Genomic DNA, 20,405 nt, shown 5'->3' with positions numbered 1-20,405 from the left:
CATCACTTGACCTTTTATTGATAATTTCACCTTTGTATCACCCGGTCTCTCTCTGGTATAGCGTTGGACGGGTTTCACCTTTTTTTGGTCTCTCACTCTCCCTCTGGTTTCCACCTTCTACTACTACTACTGTAGATGCCCTGCCGACTAAAATGCTCTCTCCGCTTTCTACTACTGCTACTATATTTAAATAGTGGGGACTACCCCACATCAGTTTTATTGACAACAGCTGGTGGAGCCCTCTTCCTACTGGATTGTAACGTGCTCAGGATCTTCATCTCTGAACTCATTACAGTGAGATTGTCTGACAGTTTTTAATAACACATGGTTTCAGACTGTATCTTAGGTAGGGGAAGGTTTGGGTGATGTTATTACCCTGTGTGGTGGGAGTTAAAGGGGCCATGTCCCGGACTCGCTACTTATCCCCAGGAGGGGAGTTCATCCCCATGAGGTCCTCACGCATGTTACCACCTATAGGGGGGACTATTGGTTAGCAGTCGCACCTCCATAGCCTCATGGAAAGAGGCTTCCTTCTGGGGAGATGTGACGCCATCTGGAGGATCGTCACAAATGGCAAACTTCATCTCAGAACCATCTACATCCTACAGTAGTTGACCGCACCCTCCCCAAGTCTTTGTGCATTTTTAATACACCGTTATCTGGAACTGTGATGTATTGCACATAACTTAATTGAGACATTTTGTCTATTTAGCTATTTATTTGTTTTTGTCTCCATCTGCAGCTCATAATGTACTGTCTCGCTCTGCTACTTAATCTGCTGGGGGTTTTGTTTAAACGTTTATGCTTAGTATAGTTTTGCACAAAACATTATAAAGACTCATTAGTATTCCCTCTATGGTTTGTGTCCTGTTTGTGATTATGAAGCTCACATTTTTTTCTATTGTTCTAGTGTTATTTGTACCTGTTCTACGCTTCAGCTAGAAGGTTGAAGACCTTTGGACTGTTGGTATTTATTTGCCTTTGCAACATTTACTTGTATGGACTGCGAAACCTCTGGCAAATATTCTTCCACGCGGGGATAGCTTTACTCTCTGCTCATCAGATACTGACCAGAAAACTTCTTGAAAAACAGCAGGACTGCGGAGTCTGAGAACACATGCAAATGGTTATTTTAATGTCTTATGTTCGTAGACTTTTTTCTACCCCACACTATGCTATATGTATATTTAGACAACTGTCCACCTCAGTATACATGTATGGTGTTTCATAAATCGAAAAAAAGTATACAGTATGCTGTTTTGCATGCAATTTAAGGCAAAGGTGAATGAACAGCCGATTTGTTAACCAGAGTCACCTGTACTATTCTTAGATGTGACCGAGTTGATCTACAGTACCTGTCAAAAGCTAATGAAAGCTGAAATATGGCTTCTTGAGTTTATCTTGCCAAGAAGTTGTGAAAATGATGCAAGTTGTAATTTTCTCTTTTTTAATGATGGTGACACTTAATAATTCTTTTAAAAAAAAGAATGTATCTGTGCATCTGTAATGCTTCCATAATTGGGACTCTGGAAATATATCAATAGCATGACCATTTAGAGAAAATGTAATGGCATATGTGCATAGAATTATACCCACACGTGCATATCATTTTCTGGATTTTGTGAAACAGTTAGATTCATGTGCTATGCAAAGTCTGCCATCAAATGGTTGGTTTGGAATCTTGCAAGTTGTTTACTGAAAAGTAAGAAATGGGTGTCAAAAGGGTCATTCCTATCGCACTATTCCTATCCTATCTACTGCCGAAAAGCTGAGCCACACCAACACTGACAAAAGCCACTCAGAATGTTATCAGAGTTTTATTAAGGACAGATGATATATGTATAAATCAGTTAAATAGTTACACAAACTCTTTTAACCTCCTTTGCGTCCCTTCTCTCTTGCCCTCTCTGCTAAAGAAGCTTAAGACACTTTCTTGGGTCTGCCACGTGTGACCATCTGACCAGGGTTGTTATCTGGAGCAAGGGACCAAAAGGTTCATGGATGGCAATGCTCTTCTGGAAGGCCTCCCGACGACCACCCTGCTACCCCTGAGATGTTTCCTACATGCTGTAGCCCTAATCCTCAAATTACTTTGGAAATTCAACCACTTTACTCCGAGCCTCATCGAACTGCACTGGCTTCCCCTTCAAGCACATATCAACTTCAAATCCTGCTGCATCATCTACATGATCGTCACCCTCAAGTCCCTAATCTACCTCAGCATCTCCAGAATCCCACAATCCATCAAAAATAAGTACATGTGCAGACTTGAACGCCACTGGTGCAGGAAGGAAAGAACCACAAGACAGGCCTTCTAGGTCTATGCCTCAAGAACAAGGAACCTCTGCCCCGTCAACACGTTTTTTATCCCTTTGCTCCAACATTTTAGGAAGGCGCTCTAGAGCCTCTTCTTCAAGCAATGGGTCCTCCATAAAACCTACATCCACACACTCTCCCCACCTAACTTGAGACTGGGGTGATCTGCTCCCCCTGATTTCTCCTGTAGTTGCTTGTTAATTCCTTGCTTCCAAATTTACTGCCCTTCCACCCCTGTTGTTGGCTTCCTGCTCCCTTGTATTTGCTTCACTCACTGCATACTCCCCTCCTATGACTTGCAAAGGGTTATGTTGCTTCCTGAAGCTAGGTCCACCCTCAATAAGTACCCTAGTATAAATAGTAATAATAATTTATGTCCTTCATCCCAACAACCAAAACAAAAGGGCAAGCGAATAGTACAGTGGATTCGTCCTGAATTCCAGCATGGGCACAAACCAAAATAAAGTTCTTGGGGTTTCATCAGTCTTGCAGGTATCCAGTAATATTACCGTCACACAAATGGTTGCCATACATATATAGTCGCTTGGATAAGGCTATGGCGACATTATGTATGATGACCATTTGTAAGGGGAGTGGGGCTGTCCCCTGCTCCCTTTGGGTGGGGGAATTTAAAAACATGGGTTGCGGTGTGTCCCCCGCAGGTTCACAGTGATAATGTCCCCGCAAACCTCAGCGTTTTTGCAGTGACTTTTTTTTTGCCACAAAGCCTTTTTGCAGGCACATTATCACATGGAACCGTCTTGCAATCCATGCTACCTCCTGTAAATCCTCGAGGGATTTTTTCACTTCATCTGGCGTGTTCATGTGTGCCCTGCTCTTTTTTTCCTTGTGCTTAATGGTCTTAAGGCTTCCTGCTAGGTTTGGGTTGGTTCTCCTGGCAGGAGGAAGTTTCTTTTTAGCTCTGGTTTAGAGAAAATCTATTTCCCTATTGCCCTTGCTTATTCCCCTCCTCATGCCTCTCTAGCAGTTACGTTCCACTAGAATCTTCTTCTCTTTCTCTGCTTCTTGTGGTGCTGTGCTGAGCCTCACTCTTAGCTCTCTTCACAGATTTGACACATGCATGTTCCTCATCTTCCTCTCCACCACTCTGGACCACCAGGCCTTTAACATACCTGGGGTACTTTCTGGTTCTGCCATGGCGTTCCCAGGCTGTTGATCATCTCTTCCGGTTCCTCCGTTATCTCCTCCAGAGAATCCTGATACTACCTTCCTCCTTATCACTCACCACATCATCCTATTTTTCTCTCCACATTTTCTAATATCTCACTATGTCCTCCTAGTATTTCACCACCTCTTCCTCCTGCGATATCAGCATGTCCTCCTTTTGTCTCATGACCTTTTCCTCCTTTATTTTAACCTATAACATATATCCTCTATCAGATATCATCAATCTCCTCCCTGCTCTCCTATCTCTTTTTCTATTTGACACCTTCAATCGTATTTCTTCTTTCTCCAATTTGCCTCATCTCCTCTCCTCCATCCTTCTACACACTAGCCTCCTTTTCTCTATCCACTTTCCTCTCCACACCGCTCTGCTCCATCTGGACTCTCATACCCTTCTGTCATCTCCACACCTTTTATATGAGCCAGTGCCTAGCTGCCTGGATATCCCCTCTGACTATTCTCAAGTGTGAGGGATGTTTTCTTAGATAATGTGATTGGTTTATTTGGCTTGCCAGATGTTTCTCTGATGATTGGTTGCCCTGCCCCTCCTCTTTATTTTCTGTGGTGTACATTGCCCTATGGAAGCTGGTCTGATGTCTCCCAGCTGCTCAGTAGTTGTACTGATGATATAGGAGACCCTTAACAGAATGGAGCTCGTTGGTGGTGCCCAGTAACAAGTCTCTGACATAGGAGCTGGGATGGGTAGGGTAGACCAGTGGCTCCCCCCCTCACGGCCCCTGGTTTCTGCATCACTCAACAGCTGGTGGTACATGGCCCCCCCATGGTCTCCCCTCCTTTACCCATGGTGCAAGGCAAGAAATGTTGTCACTGTGCCCAAGTGTTGTAAGGTGTTGAGACTTGAGTGTTGTGTAGGCAGAAGTGTCCTCTGTCCCCAAATGCCCCACAGAGAGAACTCTAAGTCACTCCCTGTGCGACCATTGTGGCCACAGGTGGAGATGGTCAACTCCAGAACCGCGAACCTCTGGGACCCCAATCCGCTGCAAGAAAATACTGATTAAGTACCAAGCAAATGACAGTAAATGATAGTGCCAAGATAACGTGAAAAGGTCTTACCAGAGGGGTCAGGAGAAAGGCAATGAACCTATGAGGTAGGGGTCCGGGACTCACGTGGGCAGTTAAACCGTAGTCCCAAATAATGGCGTGAGAACCACCTGATGACAAGAACGTGGTTTGGTAGCGGTGGAGCTTGAAAATAAGAAGTTCCAAAGAAAACCAGATGCAAAAGGGAAATCCGTGTTGTAGTCCAAAGAGCAGTCTGTATTCAAACCACAGGCAAATCCAAGGTAACAAAGTCAGTAAGGTAATCCAAGCAAAGTCCAAGTAAGCAAACCGAGGTCAAAATTCCAAAGAGTCAATAAATCCAAACGGACGTGTAATGCCAAACAGGTTGCAAAGAACAGCTGTGAAGCAGCGAGTACATGGAGAGCTGTGTTTAAATATTTGCGCTTCTGGCATTACTTCACGTGACGCGCTGTCGCATCACGTGAGTGGATTCCCGGGTCACGTGAGCACACATCGCTGGTCACGCGACGCATAAGTATAGTAGCGTTCCGCCAATTACCTAGGTCCAAGGAAGCTGCCAATGCAAAAAAGGACGCAACCTGGAGAGCGTTCTGTTGCGGGTGAGGCATGCATGTGCACTCGAGTCATCAGGAGGCCCACGTGAGTGCCGGAGTGTGAAGGGGGAATAAGATGGGACAGAGGGAGCGGGGCGAGCTATAGTGATTCTAGAGTTTTGGGCAGGGGCAGGAGTGGTTGTATTGTCAGGTGTGTGTACAAGGGAGGGTGTGACATAAGGGTGTGGAAGTCGGAGTTCAAGACACTGGTGGCATGGTTTTGGTTACAGACTTTTATTCTGTGTTCTTCTGCACGAGGTCTGCGGCGTCTCCGCCAGACCAGTCTGCTTCGGGGGAAGTGTCCTCGCTTTCCTGCTCTCGGGACCGCCTTCCAACTTTGTTTGCATGCTTGCCGTTTCGTTCTCTTTCGCAGGATTGGCTTTGGAGTGCCGTCTTGCGTCCTGGAGCTCTCGCGGTCTCCCAGCTGCACCGTGCCAGCTCCTGCGGTTCCTCCTCTGGGGAATACTGTCTCCCATATGTAGTCCTTCTTCCCTTTTTATTGTCCTATTGAAATTGACTATCTGTGGAAGTCTGGACCGGTCACCTTGGTCCCGTGGGTTGTTCTTCATAACTCTGCACATCTTCCTAGTATTGATATAATTCTGGATATGCTCAGTCACGTGTCCCTCTTTCCAGTGGAGTCAGAGTTCAAGTCAAGTGTGTAGCCCCTATTCTTCCTCATCCCAGTACTATGTAAAGGGGTGGAAGGGTGTACCTTACACAGATACAGATACATGGGTTGATGGGTATTATAGATCTCTGGGGAGCGAATGAGGTTGAAGCTGGGATATTGCCACGGTTATACTGCATCTCTCCTTTGCTGTCGTTCCTCATCCTTCAGGGGGCATTCCGTCCCATGTGATCCTCCCATGGTGCAACAACCCCAGGCAGACTATTGGACAGTGGCAGCACTGCCCTGGCCACATGAGAAGGTCTCTCCGGCCTGGGAGAAGGGACAACATCTGTGGATTCGTCAGGGTCCACAATGCTCCTCTAAGTTGATGCACGTCAAATCATTTTTTTGCCGACATTTGTTTGGTCACAAAATGGGAATTAACAACTGTAAATACGCTAGAACAAGGCTGTGGTGCAAACAACACAGCATGGTCCAAAAGTTGGCCTAGGGACAGGTCATATGAGAATTACCAATGTTATGGTCCTGTGGTGCTCCAGTGCAGACGGCACACACAGAAAAGACTTGATTTAAATGTTGCCCTACCTGCAGCACAAAATTCCAGTGTAGCAATACCCGTAAGGTGTGCAAACGCTATTTGCCACATTATCATGTTGAGGGAATCTATATGACATGTAAACAGTTTAAGTCTAAAAGTCTATAGGGCCACAAACAGAAACGATTGGAACCATATGACGTGGAAGCAGAGAAAGCATGAACCTCCTAAATGCATAACAATGTGGAGCTGGAAATTGTAGGGGTAGAGTCACTGATAGAGGGGTCAGTAATAGACCTCTCAGGGACCGAGTCCCTTCAGACTTGGTCTCCGAGGGGTCTATTACTGACCCTTCTATCAGCCAAACGCATCAAAGATTTTGACAAAGACTTGCAAATTACCTGCCCAAACATCAGAGTACGTTGAGGAGATCCCTGAAACATTCACGCAGGCAGAGAACACCTTATATATCTATCTCTGCAGACAAAGATCGGCACTGACACAGGACGGAGGGAACACAACTCTGCCATAAGAGGCCCAAGAGGAGGTGGATGAGTTTGTAGAATATGACAGAACAGCTGCAAGAGACACTTTTGCTACCACATCAACAAAAGACACAGTTCCAAGAATATGTGTTTGCTCAAGAAATGGCAAACCTAGACCTCCTGATAAAGGACAGTGAAGCCCAGGGTAAAAAAGGGTCGAAATGGGACCCATCACTGAGAGGGAAGATATAAATGAGGGAATCTAGATCAGGGCAATGACTGGAAAGAATATCCCATGGATTTGTCAGAGGACCAAGACCCACCATTGCCCACCTTCCCTACTAAAGACCAGTGTAAATGTATTTCCCTCAAGTAGGCGCAGCACCATTTAGGGGCCGATTCATGGAACAAATGTACACCGAAAATCTTTGCGCAAGCTGGTGCAAGCGTGAAAAAGCAAGTGCACGCGTGCCATTCAAGGAAGGGCCTGCGTGTGTTTTCTCCTGGATGTGTGCCAAATCCGTGCGTGGCGCACACGGGTGCACACGCCATTGCAACATCCCGAACTCTGTGCGCAACGTGCACAGGTAAAGTGCACAACGTCGGCGCAAACACCAAAAAAGGGGCGGGACACAGGGCGTAACACGCAGAATGGGGAACACCGTGTGAAAAAGAAGGCGTTACTGGGGAAGTACTGCAGGGATATACACGGAACGCCCACACACATGCGAACAACACGTATTCATGGAATCGAATACGGGAAACCCGCGCACGCTAAAAGACGCGCACAGGTGTCAACATGTCTGCCACACGAAGGCAGGCGGAAGCGTCCCCGCGCACAGTTTAAAAGTGCGCACAAACAACAAACATGTATATCCAGCTATGATGAATGCCGCATTTGTCGCAGCACTGATCGTGGGACACCGCAGGAGGAGGAGAATAGCCAGGGCCTGCATTTTTTCCCCCCAGACTAGCCTTTTGGGATGCCTGACGACCAGGTCTATGGCAGGTATAGGTTTACACCTCGTATCATCCTAGACCTGGTCAGGGAGTGGGAAGATGACCTTACATCCCCCACCCTGTGCTCCCAAGCATTGAGCCCCTTGGAGAAGGTGCTCAATGTCCTGCATTTTTTGGCCACTGGGTCATTTCAGCGGACAACTGCCATAGTGTGAGGGTCTCCCAGGCCACGCAGTCACGCTGCCTACACCAGGTGTTGGCAATCATGACTGCGCGCCCCCCAGGCCGCAGGCACATATACATGCCCAGAACACCCGCAGAAAGGCAGGCCGTGGTCCAGGACTTTTACAGGGTGGCACACTTCCCCGAAGTTCTCGGTGCCATAGATTGCACCCATGTGACCCTACGTCCACCTAGGGCCACTGAGCACATCTATCTAAACCGCAAGCACTGGCATTCCATCAACGTGCATTTCGTATGCGATGCAAAGAGAATCATCACCTCTGTCTATGCAAACTACCCTGGCTCCACCCATGACAGTTTCATATACAGAATGTCCGCCCTGAGCCGGGCCCTGGAAGCTGGGAAGCATGGCGACACATAGCTCCTAGATGAGTACAAATGCCTGTGCACATGCATGCATGTCACACACAGAAAATACACAAATCCTAATAATCACAACCATTATCACCTCCCCAGGGGACAGTGCCTACCCTCTGAACAACCACATGATGACGCCAATCCGGAACCCCACCACACCACCCCAGGTAAGATACAATGCTGTCCATATTGCAACCAGGGGCATAGTGAAGCGCACATTCGGAGTGCTCAAGTCACGCTTCCGGCTCCCTTGACCGGTCTGGCGGGCAGCTACTATATGCACCCCCAGTAGTGTGCAGGATCATTGTGGCAGCATGTGTCCTGCACAATGTTGCAACGCGGCAGGGTGTACCGGTGGACATGGTGCCCCCACATCCCCAACCACAGGCACAGGCGCTGCCCATGGGAGGGGATAGGGCACGTGGCGAGGCAGCCCGGACCCAGCTTGTGGCCACATTTTTCACCTAAACTTCCACCCCTGCAGGGTGCACATAGGCCTGGCACTTACCAGGTGACAATCGATGATGACAAAGAGACAGTCAACTGTCACAACATTACCACCCTGAGAATGTTGCCATGGAAGTGCTACATTGTGTGCATCCCTAGCTACTTAAACCTAACCAATACTGTTTGACCAAAAGGAACGCATGCAAGGTGTGTATCACCCCCCCCCCCCCCCCGCAAAACAGGCCATGACAATCCCTGGTATGTCACCCAAACCCTCCCAACCCACATCACCCTTGTCTGCCACACCATGACATGGCATGCAATAGCAAAAGCCCAACACATGACCAATAAGATACGAAGTGACATGTGATAAATGGAAAGTGGCTCGAGACAATGACGCTTGACATGGAATCAGATGAAATGACTGACCAACAATCTCCCACACATACCAAGTCATACACAAATGCTTTCCACCAGTCGTAACATGAACATAGCACTGAATGCCAGTTCACGTGCACATTGGGCAAGGCAAAATCCCTACTCCAGAACCCGTGTGCTGTGTGTGTCTCCTGCAACACACTGCTCAGCACACAGCACAGTGAGCAGCCATTGTGTTGCAGATACACTTACAGCATCACATGAAAAGGAATAATTAAATAAATAACCAATTGACGCATGTACAGGATCCCCAAATGGACATTGATCATGCGCTGCAGGGACACAGAGGGCCCCAGAAGGCAATCCGTGTTCACCTGTGGCCGTGGAAGGGTGGTTGTACATGTGGTGGATCATTGTGCAACTGTGTGTGTCAGTAGGGACATGCACTCAATACATGCATGTGAAATCAAGTGCCCCTCAGTGTCCTGTACACATCACATGTGAACATTGCCCATGTGTACACCCCAGCATGTCAAACCACACCAATCCCATGACACCTGAAAAGTAAAGACAGCACAGGAACAGGCATTGACCAGCAGAACACATCATGTACATAGTACCCCACAATTACAATGTCAGAGTCCCCAAAACACTGTAGCCCAAGCCAACTGTCCAACAACAAAAGGCCCTCCCTCATTTACACATCACCATGACCTACTGAACAACTGTGTCTGGGGTATGTACCCTTCTTCCTCCAAGTCTACCTGGCTACAGGATCACCCTACACCTTGGTCTCCATGTTCCACCCTGTGTGTAAATAGGGTCCAGCCCCCTCAGAGGCCACCTTGACTGGTAAAAATACCAAATCGCAGAGAACTCCAAGGAGCTAACCCCACAAACCAGGGAAAAAACCTGTAGGCACCAAATAACCCTGGAAGAGTCTCCAGTAGATGACTTGAAGTAGCAGAAAATGTCCAAGCACATGTCCAAGCACAATGATAGAACAACCAAGGTAGCACAGTTCAACAATACTCCAACAGGATGGGTACCATGTTCGGTACATAATATACAATGATGATGCAACAACTGATGGGTAGTGTCACAGCTCCGGTGTCCAGGTGCAGGAGTGGCATGAACCAGCCACCCCCTCCGTGGTCTGGGCACCTGCAAGGTCAAACTTACACAAGCCTCTGAGATCCCGGCGGGGAAGGAGGGTCAGGGATATGTTGTTCGGACAGGCATTGGTATTCAGGATAACCGGAAAGAGGGGCAGGAGAGGGGAGTAGGATTGTCAAGGGGAAAGTAGGCAAAAAACAACTATTGACAATAAGCCTGCCGGACGCCGCACAGAATACTGACAATGGTTCTGTGCGGCGATGACACGTAGGTCAGCATGCAGAACCTCCCGTGATACGCGTGCTTCCTCTTGCAAGTTAACACGTGTAACACAGAGTTCTTCCTGCGTGGCCTGGCTGGACAACTGATGCACCTCCCGGCAAGCATGTAGCTCAGCCGAGATGGTACGCGCAAGCTGCGCAAACCTCTCCTCTGAGCGCTCCCTCTGGGACATCAAGAGCACACCCAGAGTGGATCTGAGGGATTCATACTCAACCCTCAGGGCCTCCATGTGTGCCTCTGCGTGAGCAGCAATTGCTTGACGCAAAGACACCATTTCAGCCCGGAGTGCCCTGTCTGACGCCGCCATGCCCAGCCTGAGCGAGCGGGGCGTGGACTGTGCTGCCTGCTGCTGGAGTTCCACCTGCCTAGCAGGGGGTAGCACGGATTGGGCCACACGCTCCATGCTCTCAGCGATGTTATCAATTGCTGCCCCCTGGTGTTCTCAATTGGCAACCATGGCTTGCTCCCACTCAGTATACCCCAGTGGCGCGCGGCCACCGCGTTGCTGGGCTTGACACCTGCGGGGCCCAAGGCGCCTATGTTCTTGTTGGGTTGGCACCGCCCGCGGCTGCAGGACTACATTCCCCCGTTGACGTGATGCCCCAGGCACATCAGCAACTGCTGTGGAGGGTGACCCTGCTTCCCGATCCACCACAGGCAGAGGTCCCACCACTGTCTGGCCCCTCAGTGCAGGTGTCGCGGACAGAGGAGCGTCCACATCAGAATCACCCATCCCTGACGAATGGACCCGATGCACATCCAACTCGACATTGTCGTCAGAGTGATCATCTGGGCTTGACTCATTGCCAGCCACAGACAAGATGGTCTGTAACACATGTGGGTTCTTGTGGTCTTACCACCCCACGACCTCCACTTGTGCTAGGTTGCTGGTGTGATAGCAAACCTGTGCCTGGCATGACAACACCATCCTCTGGCTCCATTGCGTCATCATCTGGAAAGTGGAGAAAAATGTACATTAGTACACATATCAGAAGCACATAACACACACACACACACACATAGACATCACACAGACAGCCAACGCATGAAGCAGACATGTCATACACAAATGTGAACCTGGCATCCATCCATTCGCCCAGTGCTTTGCCACCAGATCCTCAGGATGCAGGCCCGTCTGGAGTCGAGCGGTGAGTGGCCATGCATTGCTGTGTGAAACAGGGCATGTTGCAGTGTTCTGGTAGTCAGCTACTTGCCTGTATGTGTGACATAGGCCATGTATGGATGTGTGTGTGCAGGGACATCATGGTGCTGCATGTGAGACCAGTCATGCGTGAACCACATGGATGGTACATGTGTTACAATGCAACATGCGGAGCAACATGCGGAATGCACACATGAATGCATGCCTGTCTCTGTTGTTGGACATGGATGGGGTGTGAGAGATGGGTGCTGCTGTCAAGGACATGTATGGTGTACATGTCTATGTGCCTGAGTAGCGTGTGTGTGACTTGTAAACGCCATGGATGCATGACACGTGTCCGTGACAATGTTCTGATTCACTGATGCAGCCTAGTCATCCTTGTCTCCACTCTGTCTGGGGTGTACGAGGCCAGATGGATGAAACTACGGTGATGTGTGTGCATGTGATCAGTATGACCCATGATGCATGTGAGTTTCAAACCACCATTGTATGTTTCAACAGTTCCTTGGACATGTATGCAAATGTTCTTCGCATGCACCATGTCTGTTTCTGCATGTGTGTTGCCTGCACTGACCCATGTGTTGTGGAGGTACATGATGGAAGTGACGTTTGACAGTGCCACTCATGTGCTATTGCTTCCTGTCTAGGGGACTATTGTACAGTACCCTGATGCTTGTGTTTTATGTCTCCCTCTACACAGCGGCGAGTAAAGAAGAGGGCGGAGACAGCGCTGTGGAGCAAAGCGGCAGGGATGCCTCCACCTACCGGCGACACAAGGCCCAGTCACCCTCCAAGGAATTACCATCATCCGGGAGCGAGGGGACTGGTGCCGCGTCTGCCACTACGGCTGCAGCAGAAGGGGTGGGTGAGCTCCCACAGGGTCTTGCAATGGCAGAAGACGGTGTGGAGCCATCCAGGTTGGTGGTTTGCACGGAGGGGGAGGAGGCCGCTACTGAGCCGCACATGGGGCCTGGTGGGGGTGGTACCACTGGTGCAAGTAGTGCAGTCCAGGGGCAGGGGCAGGAGGCAGCACAGTTCACCGTGGAGGGGCCTGTGCATGTCACTGTCCCTGACACTGTGACTGCACCACCATGCACCAGCAGGGATGCCCCATCCCAAGCCCGTCCGCAGGTAGGGGGGAGGTCCACGTCATCTGACACTCCACTACCTGCGGACAAGGGGACCCGTGACCGTATGGAGACCGATTTCACTACCGCGAGAGGGGTATGTGTATTCTGGGGGTGCGCGGGGAGTTTTACATGCGAATTCGTTAGTGTGAGAGGGGTACGTGTATTCTGAGGGGTGCACGGGGAGTTTTATATGCGATATCGCTAGCGCGAGAGGGGTACATGTATTCTGAGGGGTGCGCGGGGAGTTTTACACGCGTTTTCGTGATTGTGGGGCTTTATGCAGGTCCACTGGCCTGTGCGCCATGTACAGGATTTGTGCGCTGTTCATGGCGCACGGGGCGGGGTTGGGGCCGTAACTGGCGCTGCTGTAGGGTTGCTGCGCCACTCTGCGCCACGGCTGGCTCTGGATGTTGAAATCCATGAATACACTGTGCGCTGAAATGGGTTTTGGCACATGCAGCTGGTGCAGACTGCCGCACGCGCACACTGTGCGCCAGCCGTGTGCACCACTTGTGCGCCGAATTCTATGAATTACCCCCTTAATCTCTAGGCAGGAGAAGAAAGAAGAGAAAGATTTAATTGAAGAAACACTAGACTACTGAAGGCACACCCCTGACCGCTCACACCAGAAAAAATACAACCCGCTAGGGAACAAATGCCCTAGTCGATCTTGTAAGGATAACCAGTTTTAATCTCACACAAAAAGGAGTGCAACAGCAAAGAACTCTGCTGCCGAAAAAGGGTACAAGCAGAGGCTTAAGAAGAGACACATCGTCATCGTGACGCAATACCATACAGTAAAAACCTGCAGGCCTGGTTGGTGGGCTCCTATACAGGATCCGCTTGCTCCCTCAAGGATGCCAGGTTATTAGTTCCAGCCCAGTCCACCCGTCTTCCATCGTGTGGGTGCTGCAGAGATCGTCTTCTCACAGTAATACTTCATCATTATACTGTGCACCCGGCAGGCTTTAAGACTGGCACAAAGGAGATTCTTTGGCACTCTGACCTCCACACACACATTTCACTCACTCCCTTTCGTGCCATCTGGCTCCAAAGTCTTGACCCTCGTCGTTGGACTATAATTTATCCTTCCGAGCTCCTCGCAATACAAATCATATGATTGTAACTCAAAGACGTGCAATGTCTTACTTGTTACTTTAGGGTTGGTGGTTGAAGGTCACCTGGTGCCATGGAATTCAGGGATCTTGGGGCTTAGTTATATGGGCTATAATTTGTGGTAGCCTGGGGGTGGGCTGGGTCATGCTTTGGCCAGTGTGAGATAACATGCACATCAGGTGAATGTCCATGATCGCGGCTTTTTAGGGCACATTCCTTTCGCAATTAGGGCCTAGTGCATGAAATTATGCATTCGCCACGCAGGCCTCGTCTTCTAACTATAGTTACTAACATTTACCCAAAATGGCAGTGTTGCTCGCGCCCTGCGCTACTCTATGCGGGTTGATTATATTGGTGTGGGATCCTACCACTGTCCCTCCTGGCCCATCATAGTGCTTTGAATGCAGCTTGCCTTCCTCTAAAGCGCTAAGGGCGGTCGGACGTGGTCGCCCCCTTCCCAACACTATCTAAAGCCTATTACCCACTGAGTCCCAATAATAGACTTGGTTAAGAAGCAACTGAAGCATACTATGCTGGCAGCAGCTGCAGTCAGGTATGTGAATGGCCACATTGAAAAGAATTATAAAGCCTGTGAACATGGTCCACTATATAGCGGGGATAACCCAGGTCAGACCCTATGATAGTAACAACTGCAAGGAAAAAATGCAACATACCTGCATCCAAAACCGAAGCGCCCACAGAAAAAGAGCAAGATGAGAAAAAGATGGTGTCAAACATCACTCGCCAGTAAGCATAACTGTGTAAAGTGGGTGAGCCAGTAAAGATAATGTATTATGACCTCTGGGGACAGGCTTAAGCAATTGCCAAATGGGAGGCAACTAGCCTCAAATACCATAATTAAGAGTAGCTCTGATGGAGCAGAATCTGCAGACAGACAAACTGCTAATGCAGCTGTCTTAAGGAGATATTCGTGTTGAGTGTTACCGGAGACAAAGGCCACATAAATGAATTTGGCACCTACTGATGAAAACATCTTTGGCAAGGATATAGAAAATGCCTTAGAGAATGTCAAGAAAGCAAATGAGACCAGGAAGTCCACAGGACTGTTTTGGGTCACCCACTTCAGTGAAGTAGGCGTTTAAAGCCTTTCAAGTACCACACAATGCCTGGCAAGAGGCCAATTTGGGTACAGTAATCTCCATGACCAGCAGGGTCAAGTTCACATAATAATGAAAGGACAGGCAAGAGAAGGATATTGCAGCTAAGCAGTGATTGCATATGTCAAATGTCCTCTCACCTTTTCCTGTGTCAGTGCAGCAAATTATTCCAAACTTGGACAACACGGCTGCAGATAAGAGAAACAGACTTATTTCTTTACAGCTTTAGAGAAAGATGGGGAAAGTGCCATAGTATCCCTGGCAGAGAAAATTGGAGAGAACAGACTTGCCTTTTTTATTGTATAGAGTTTTCAGTGTGAATGATATATTAGGTGGCAAGATATATTTAGTTGGTTACATTTAAACAGTGCACTTCCTATCAGAATCAGAACATCCCCTGTCCTCTGGTGCTTTGTCTACAGCACCACATAGCCGATCTCCTTCTTGTGGAATTTCATTTTCCCCTATCATGTGACATACTCCCTCCCTATGATGTATCACTTCAACATATGTAACCATTTACTGCTTGCTAACTGATGTCTTACGTGACATTACCCTCCGGTTTTCAGGCGAAACCTAGACTCACCTTCATGTATAATGCATCACTTGTTTACGTCAATGGGAATGGCTATATGCTGAACAGGGTCTTGTCTTCTGGCTACTCAGCCTTCTTTACATATACCATTTGTTCCAACTAATCGTGGCTTCTCACTGCTCAGCCCCTTCATATCACTAATGATTGCTGCTGTGCTGCCTTGTTCAGGTTGAGGTGTGTGCTCAGTGCTCATTGCTAACAATAAATATGTCCTTGTTATCCATAACTGGTAGGGAAAATAAAATGTGTCGCCTCGCCCAAGATCACAGACTGGGGATACTTCATCAAGTTCCTGCTTTCCATGTGCAACATATCACAAAGGAAATCATGCATTGCGAAAGAGCACCTTCAGATTCCTCATGCAGAGGTCAAAGTACTCCTTCAAACAGTGGCCATAGACGAGGTGCCATTACGAGAGCAAAACAAGGGCCTTTATTCAGGCTAATCCTTTTTCCAAATAACAATTAAACATTACAGTCCATCCTAAACCTAAAACTAGACAACACATTTGTCAACGTTAAAAGAGATCATACAGATGCTTCATGGCGATGCTGGACATGACAGATGCATACTTTCAGATTCCTATGTTCCAAAAACAAGATTTGGTTCAAGATAGGTGCTTTAATCCCCCATCAGTATAACATCAGCACCATGTGTATTCACAAATGTGCTGTCCGTGGTCGCAGCCCCTCTCCACAGACAAACAATCCATGTGTACCCTTACCTGCACAACTGGCTGAAACAATAAACTGTGCCAAACAGTGTAAAAGGCGCACACACACATAGAACGATCTAGTTGTTACACTGCAAAGGATTTACAATCATTGTATGCAAATCAAGACCAAACCCATTAAAGACAGGTTTCGAGGGACACAACTCGAGTTGGTTCTAAGAAAGGGTGCAAACCTTCCTGACAACAGTTCCCCTTTATCAGCCGTCAAACAATCGCATTGTGAAAAGTGATGAAACTCTTGGGTACGATAGCAATATGCATTCTCTTGTATTTGCATGCACGGCTTTACCATAGGCCCTTCTAGTAATGGCTCTATGCACAATAGTCGCAGGCAATAGGGGATTGGGATGATCTACTGGTCTTAGCATAAAAGGTTATACATGCGCACAAATGGTGGAACAAATAATGTGCCCATCATGCAAGTAACCATGACCCGGGTGGGGAACCCACCAAGAGGACTACACTGCGCAGGGGACCACAGACACACTAGCAACCAATTACACATCAAAGTCTTGGATCTCATAGTAATATGCCTAGTGTTGCATAGCTTCCTATCTTGGTGGCGTTGCCCAATCCAAAACCTAAACCTGGGGACTGCTGGCCCCTCAATTACCCTTTGCCCCTGTCAAGTGGAATCCAGTCTTTTTGGATGCCTCAAGTCTTTGCAATTCACCACAAAGTTCCCAGAGCGCAGTCACCCTGAACACATGCCCCAATACGTCTGGATCCCCATACACGGGCCTGGGGTACAGGCAATGGAGCATCACGCAACCTGGTGATCAAATGGAGACTGGAACTACACTTCTCTGAGGTTCGCGTGTTCACGCAAGACTTGAAGAGCTCATCGACCATGTTCTGGTGAGCGCTATATAACAGCACCCATAACCATGAGCCTCTGCTTAGGGTTGCAGGTCTGACTAGCACTTACTGGCAAGCTGCTTGTCTTTGGTCTTCTTGGTCACTTGCTTCCTTGTATGCCGGATACATCGCTATGCTGCATCTCAAGAGTAAAAGAGCAAGAAACAAATACAAACGTTAGCAACAAACATTAAGGAAACCAGTAAGCAGTGCAAAGGACTATTGGGGAAAAAGAACAAAGAGCACTGGGAAGGGATATAGAGACAACAGCACTTACCTGGCAGTATTTCCAAGCTGTGCTGCCAATATTCCTCCTCATAGGCATTAGTGTCCGTGCAACTGAAAGGCAGTCTTGTTGGACACAACCGGGCTAACACTCTTATTAAGTAACAGTCCTCCAGACACACTTTGTAAAGCTGTAACCTAGAGTTCAGTAGACACACTTACAAAATACTGATGTATATCTATATTATATATCAATATTATATTTTATAGTGTGGTCTCCCAAGTCACCCAGGCAGTGCTAAGACAGTGATTTGCCACTGTTGCTTTTACAAACCCGAACTAAGGGTCAACATTGCTCGTTAATCTATGCATAGCATGTGATTCTAATGCAGATTAACAATCCCCAGAACACAAGTTACTTACCATTAATTGTCTTTCTGAAGCTTGCATCTGTTGAGGTGTGTCTTGTACTTTTCAGTAAACAACTTGCAATACCTCTTTTTCTAATGTTTGTCAAATATTTCAAGCAGTAACTTGGACTTCAAAATTAATTCAGGGTATGTATGGATAGGTAGGTTTGTCACAATTTCACTGGGTTCCTAAGATTATATCAAAATTGTGACTGTAAAGCAAACTGAGAGAAACAAGAATGTATGGATTGTTCGTCCCTGCCACACAGGTATTTTGTAATTGACTACATGAACGATTTAAGTTGCTGAGAGCAAGATAAAATACAATGTATGTCACTAAATTTGGTGAGTAACAGCGATATCCACAGTATTGAAAACGCGAAATGCTTAATTTCACATTCATTCTGTTTGTAGAAAAATGTTTACATGTATTCTCAAATTGTTATAAGTACACTATCAGTACAGTTTTCCTCATATAACTGATTTGTGATTTGCTATTTATTTCTTGCTAGTGCATTCCCTGTTTCATCAGGTTCCTGCCCCTGATTATTTAGTTTCTTTGTTTTGATAACTAGTGAAATACTTTTCCCTCTTAAGCCCAGAGAATGAACTAAAATTGTAAGGACCAAATGGTTTTAACAGGGAAGGGTTTTCCTAAGTTGTTCTCTCTCCTTAAGCTGTTGTGGTGATTCGAATTGTGGAACATGCCATGCACTTTTGAGTCGATTTCATGATGTTCTTAACATGATAACCTTCGCTGCACTAAGAATCTGTTTTTGTGTTGTAATCAGCTATTGTTTACATGCATTTGAAATGCCATTACTATGCTTTTTTAAATGTTGACCATATTTTTAGAAAAAGCCACTTTTTGTTCAGTATTGGCAGTTCACAAAATGAATAATTCCTTGAGAAACCTGTGTATTCTGGATGGAACAGAAATGCAAACACGTAATTTCTATGGAGCACAATCAGTCCGTTTTTATAAATGTTTATATTATAATTCCTTCTCCAACATTGGCTTTTCAATAAACTATAAACTGGCAAACATTAAGTTTGCCTTCGCTCTTTGTGGCAGGATCTAGGAATTCCCTTTTATCGCTCTTTTTAGCCCTCCAGTATTAATATGGGTAGCTGTTTTTGTTTGAGCTTTTTGACGTTGAAAGATCCCAGGGAGCTGCCTTAGTTTCTTTTTCCCACCCTCCTCAAAGAGTCTTTTAATTTGAGGGTTCCATCCGATAATGACGCCTGTAAAAAGTCACTAGTTTCCCCAAATATTCTAGGAGAGGTGTAATTTTATACTATTAACTCAAATTCTAGAATATTTGGGGAAAGTGTTTGATTTTGCTAAGGGTGCATTTATTAGGAAATATCAGCCCCTGGTGGCCATTTCCCAGGCGACTTTATCACTGGACACCAATTTGAGCTGTACTTAAATTTAATTAGGTATGCTTCCCATATTTTGAGTGCTTGCCATACGTTTTCTTTGCCTGTTGTCTACTTGTTTTTCAGCCTCTATTTTAATTATACTTTCTACCAAGCGCTTGTTTTATTCCTGTAGTCTATTTTTCATTTTGTTTTATTTTGTTTTATTTCACTTATATGTCATTTTTGATAAACTGTTGATGCCAATGTATGCTACGTTTTGCAACATGTTTCATGTGTGCGACAAATGGTGGTTATATTTAGGCATGATTGGCCCATACATAGTCTGAGTAGCCATGGGGTGAAGGGTGTTAAATCAAAATCCCAATTGTAGAACAGACTCTTGGCTTCCCTTGCCCATGCCTGTTTATCTCTTGAATTACCTCTGGTACTTTCGCCCCCAAACACCCACAGCGCTTACCTGATGCACATGAACCCATGCTCATCTGCCCACTTATCCCGCCACTTAGCCCATGAATTTTTTTCCTTTCAACTTCTTATTCTTCCTTGATTATGCCGTGCTTCCGTCCACCACCCCACCCCCTGGCGGAAGTTGTCATATTCCAAAAGAAAGGGCACAGTTGCACAATGCCGAAATCCACCCAAACCGGAATCCATCTTCTAGGACAATGTAGCAGCCCATTATAAACAACAAAATGTTAGTGTTACAGTGTGTTAATGTTAACATCTGACCATTTTGATTCTACTCATCTTGCACAGCTGATCAAAGGTTGTATAGCTTGGAATGTAAAAAGGCAGACGTTTAAAGGTTACACAACTAGAAAAAGGCGCCTAAGAAGCCTGTTCTTTTGGACTTCAGTGTTCATTCTTTAAAGCTCCAGCATAATCTTCCTTTCACCAGTTTTCCATCTACTGGTGGTTTGACTCAGATGCTGCTACATTTTAGTTACTGGTAGGGCATACTTTTAAGACTGAGAAACCTGCAGTGAGACGTATCATTTATTTATTTGTATTTTGTTTATAATTTTTCAAATTGTAGTACAACAACATTAGCCTCCATAAACGTCCACTTTTATCAACTCTTATACCAAACCCACACC

General features: G+C 46.8%; 1 protein-coding gene across 1 annotated transcript in view; it reads left to right on the top strand.

Moving 5' to 3' along the window:
* SEC22C (SEC22 homolog C, vesicle trafficking protein) overlaps window positions 1-19,460 on the top strand; it is a 375,963-nt gene extending 356,503 nt beyond the window's left edge. Inside the window, exon 7 of the mRNA XM_069647907.1 lies at window positions 911-19,460. Coding sequence (XP_069504008.1) covers window positions 911-1,111 — 201 coding nt within the window. The 3' untranslated portion in view covers window positions 1,112-19,460. The remainder of the gene's footprint in view (window positions 1-910) is intronic.
* The last annotated feature ends 945 nt before the right edge of the window (window positions 19,461-20,405 follow it).

The sequence above is a fragment of the Ambystoma mexicanum genome, chromosome 2q (assembly GCF_040938575.1).
Source record: "Ambystoma mexicanum isolate Mex_15411 chromosome 2q, UKY_AmexF1_1, whole genome shotgun sequence".
Taxonomy (NCBI): Eukaryota; Metazoa; Chordata; class Amphibia; order Caudata; family Ambystomatidae; genus Ambystoma; species Ambystoma mexicanum.
This window is presented reverse-complemented; position numbering and strand designations above follow the sequence as displayed.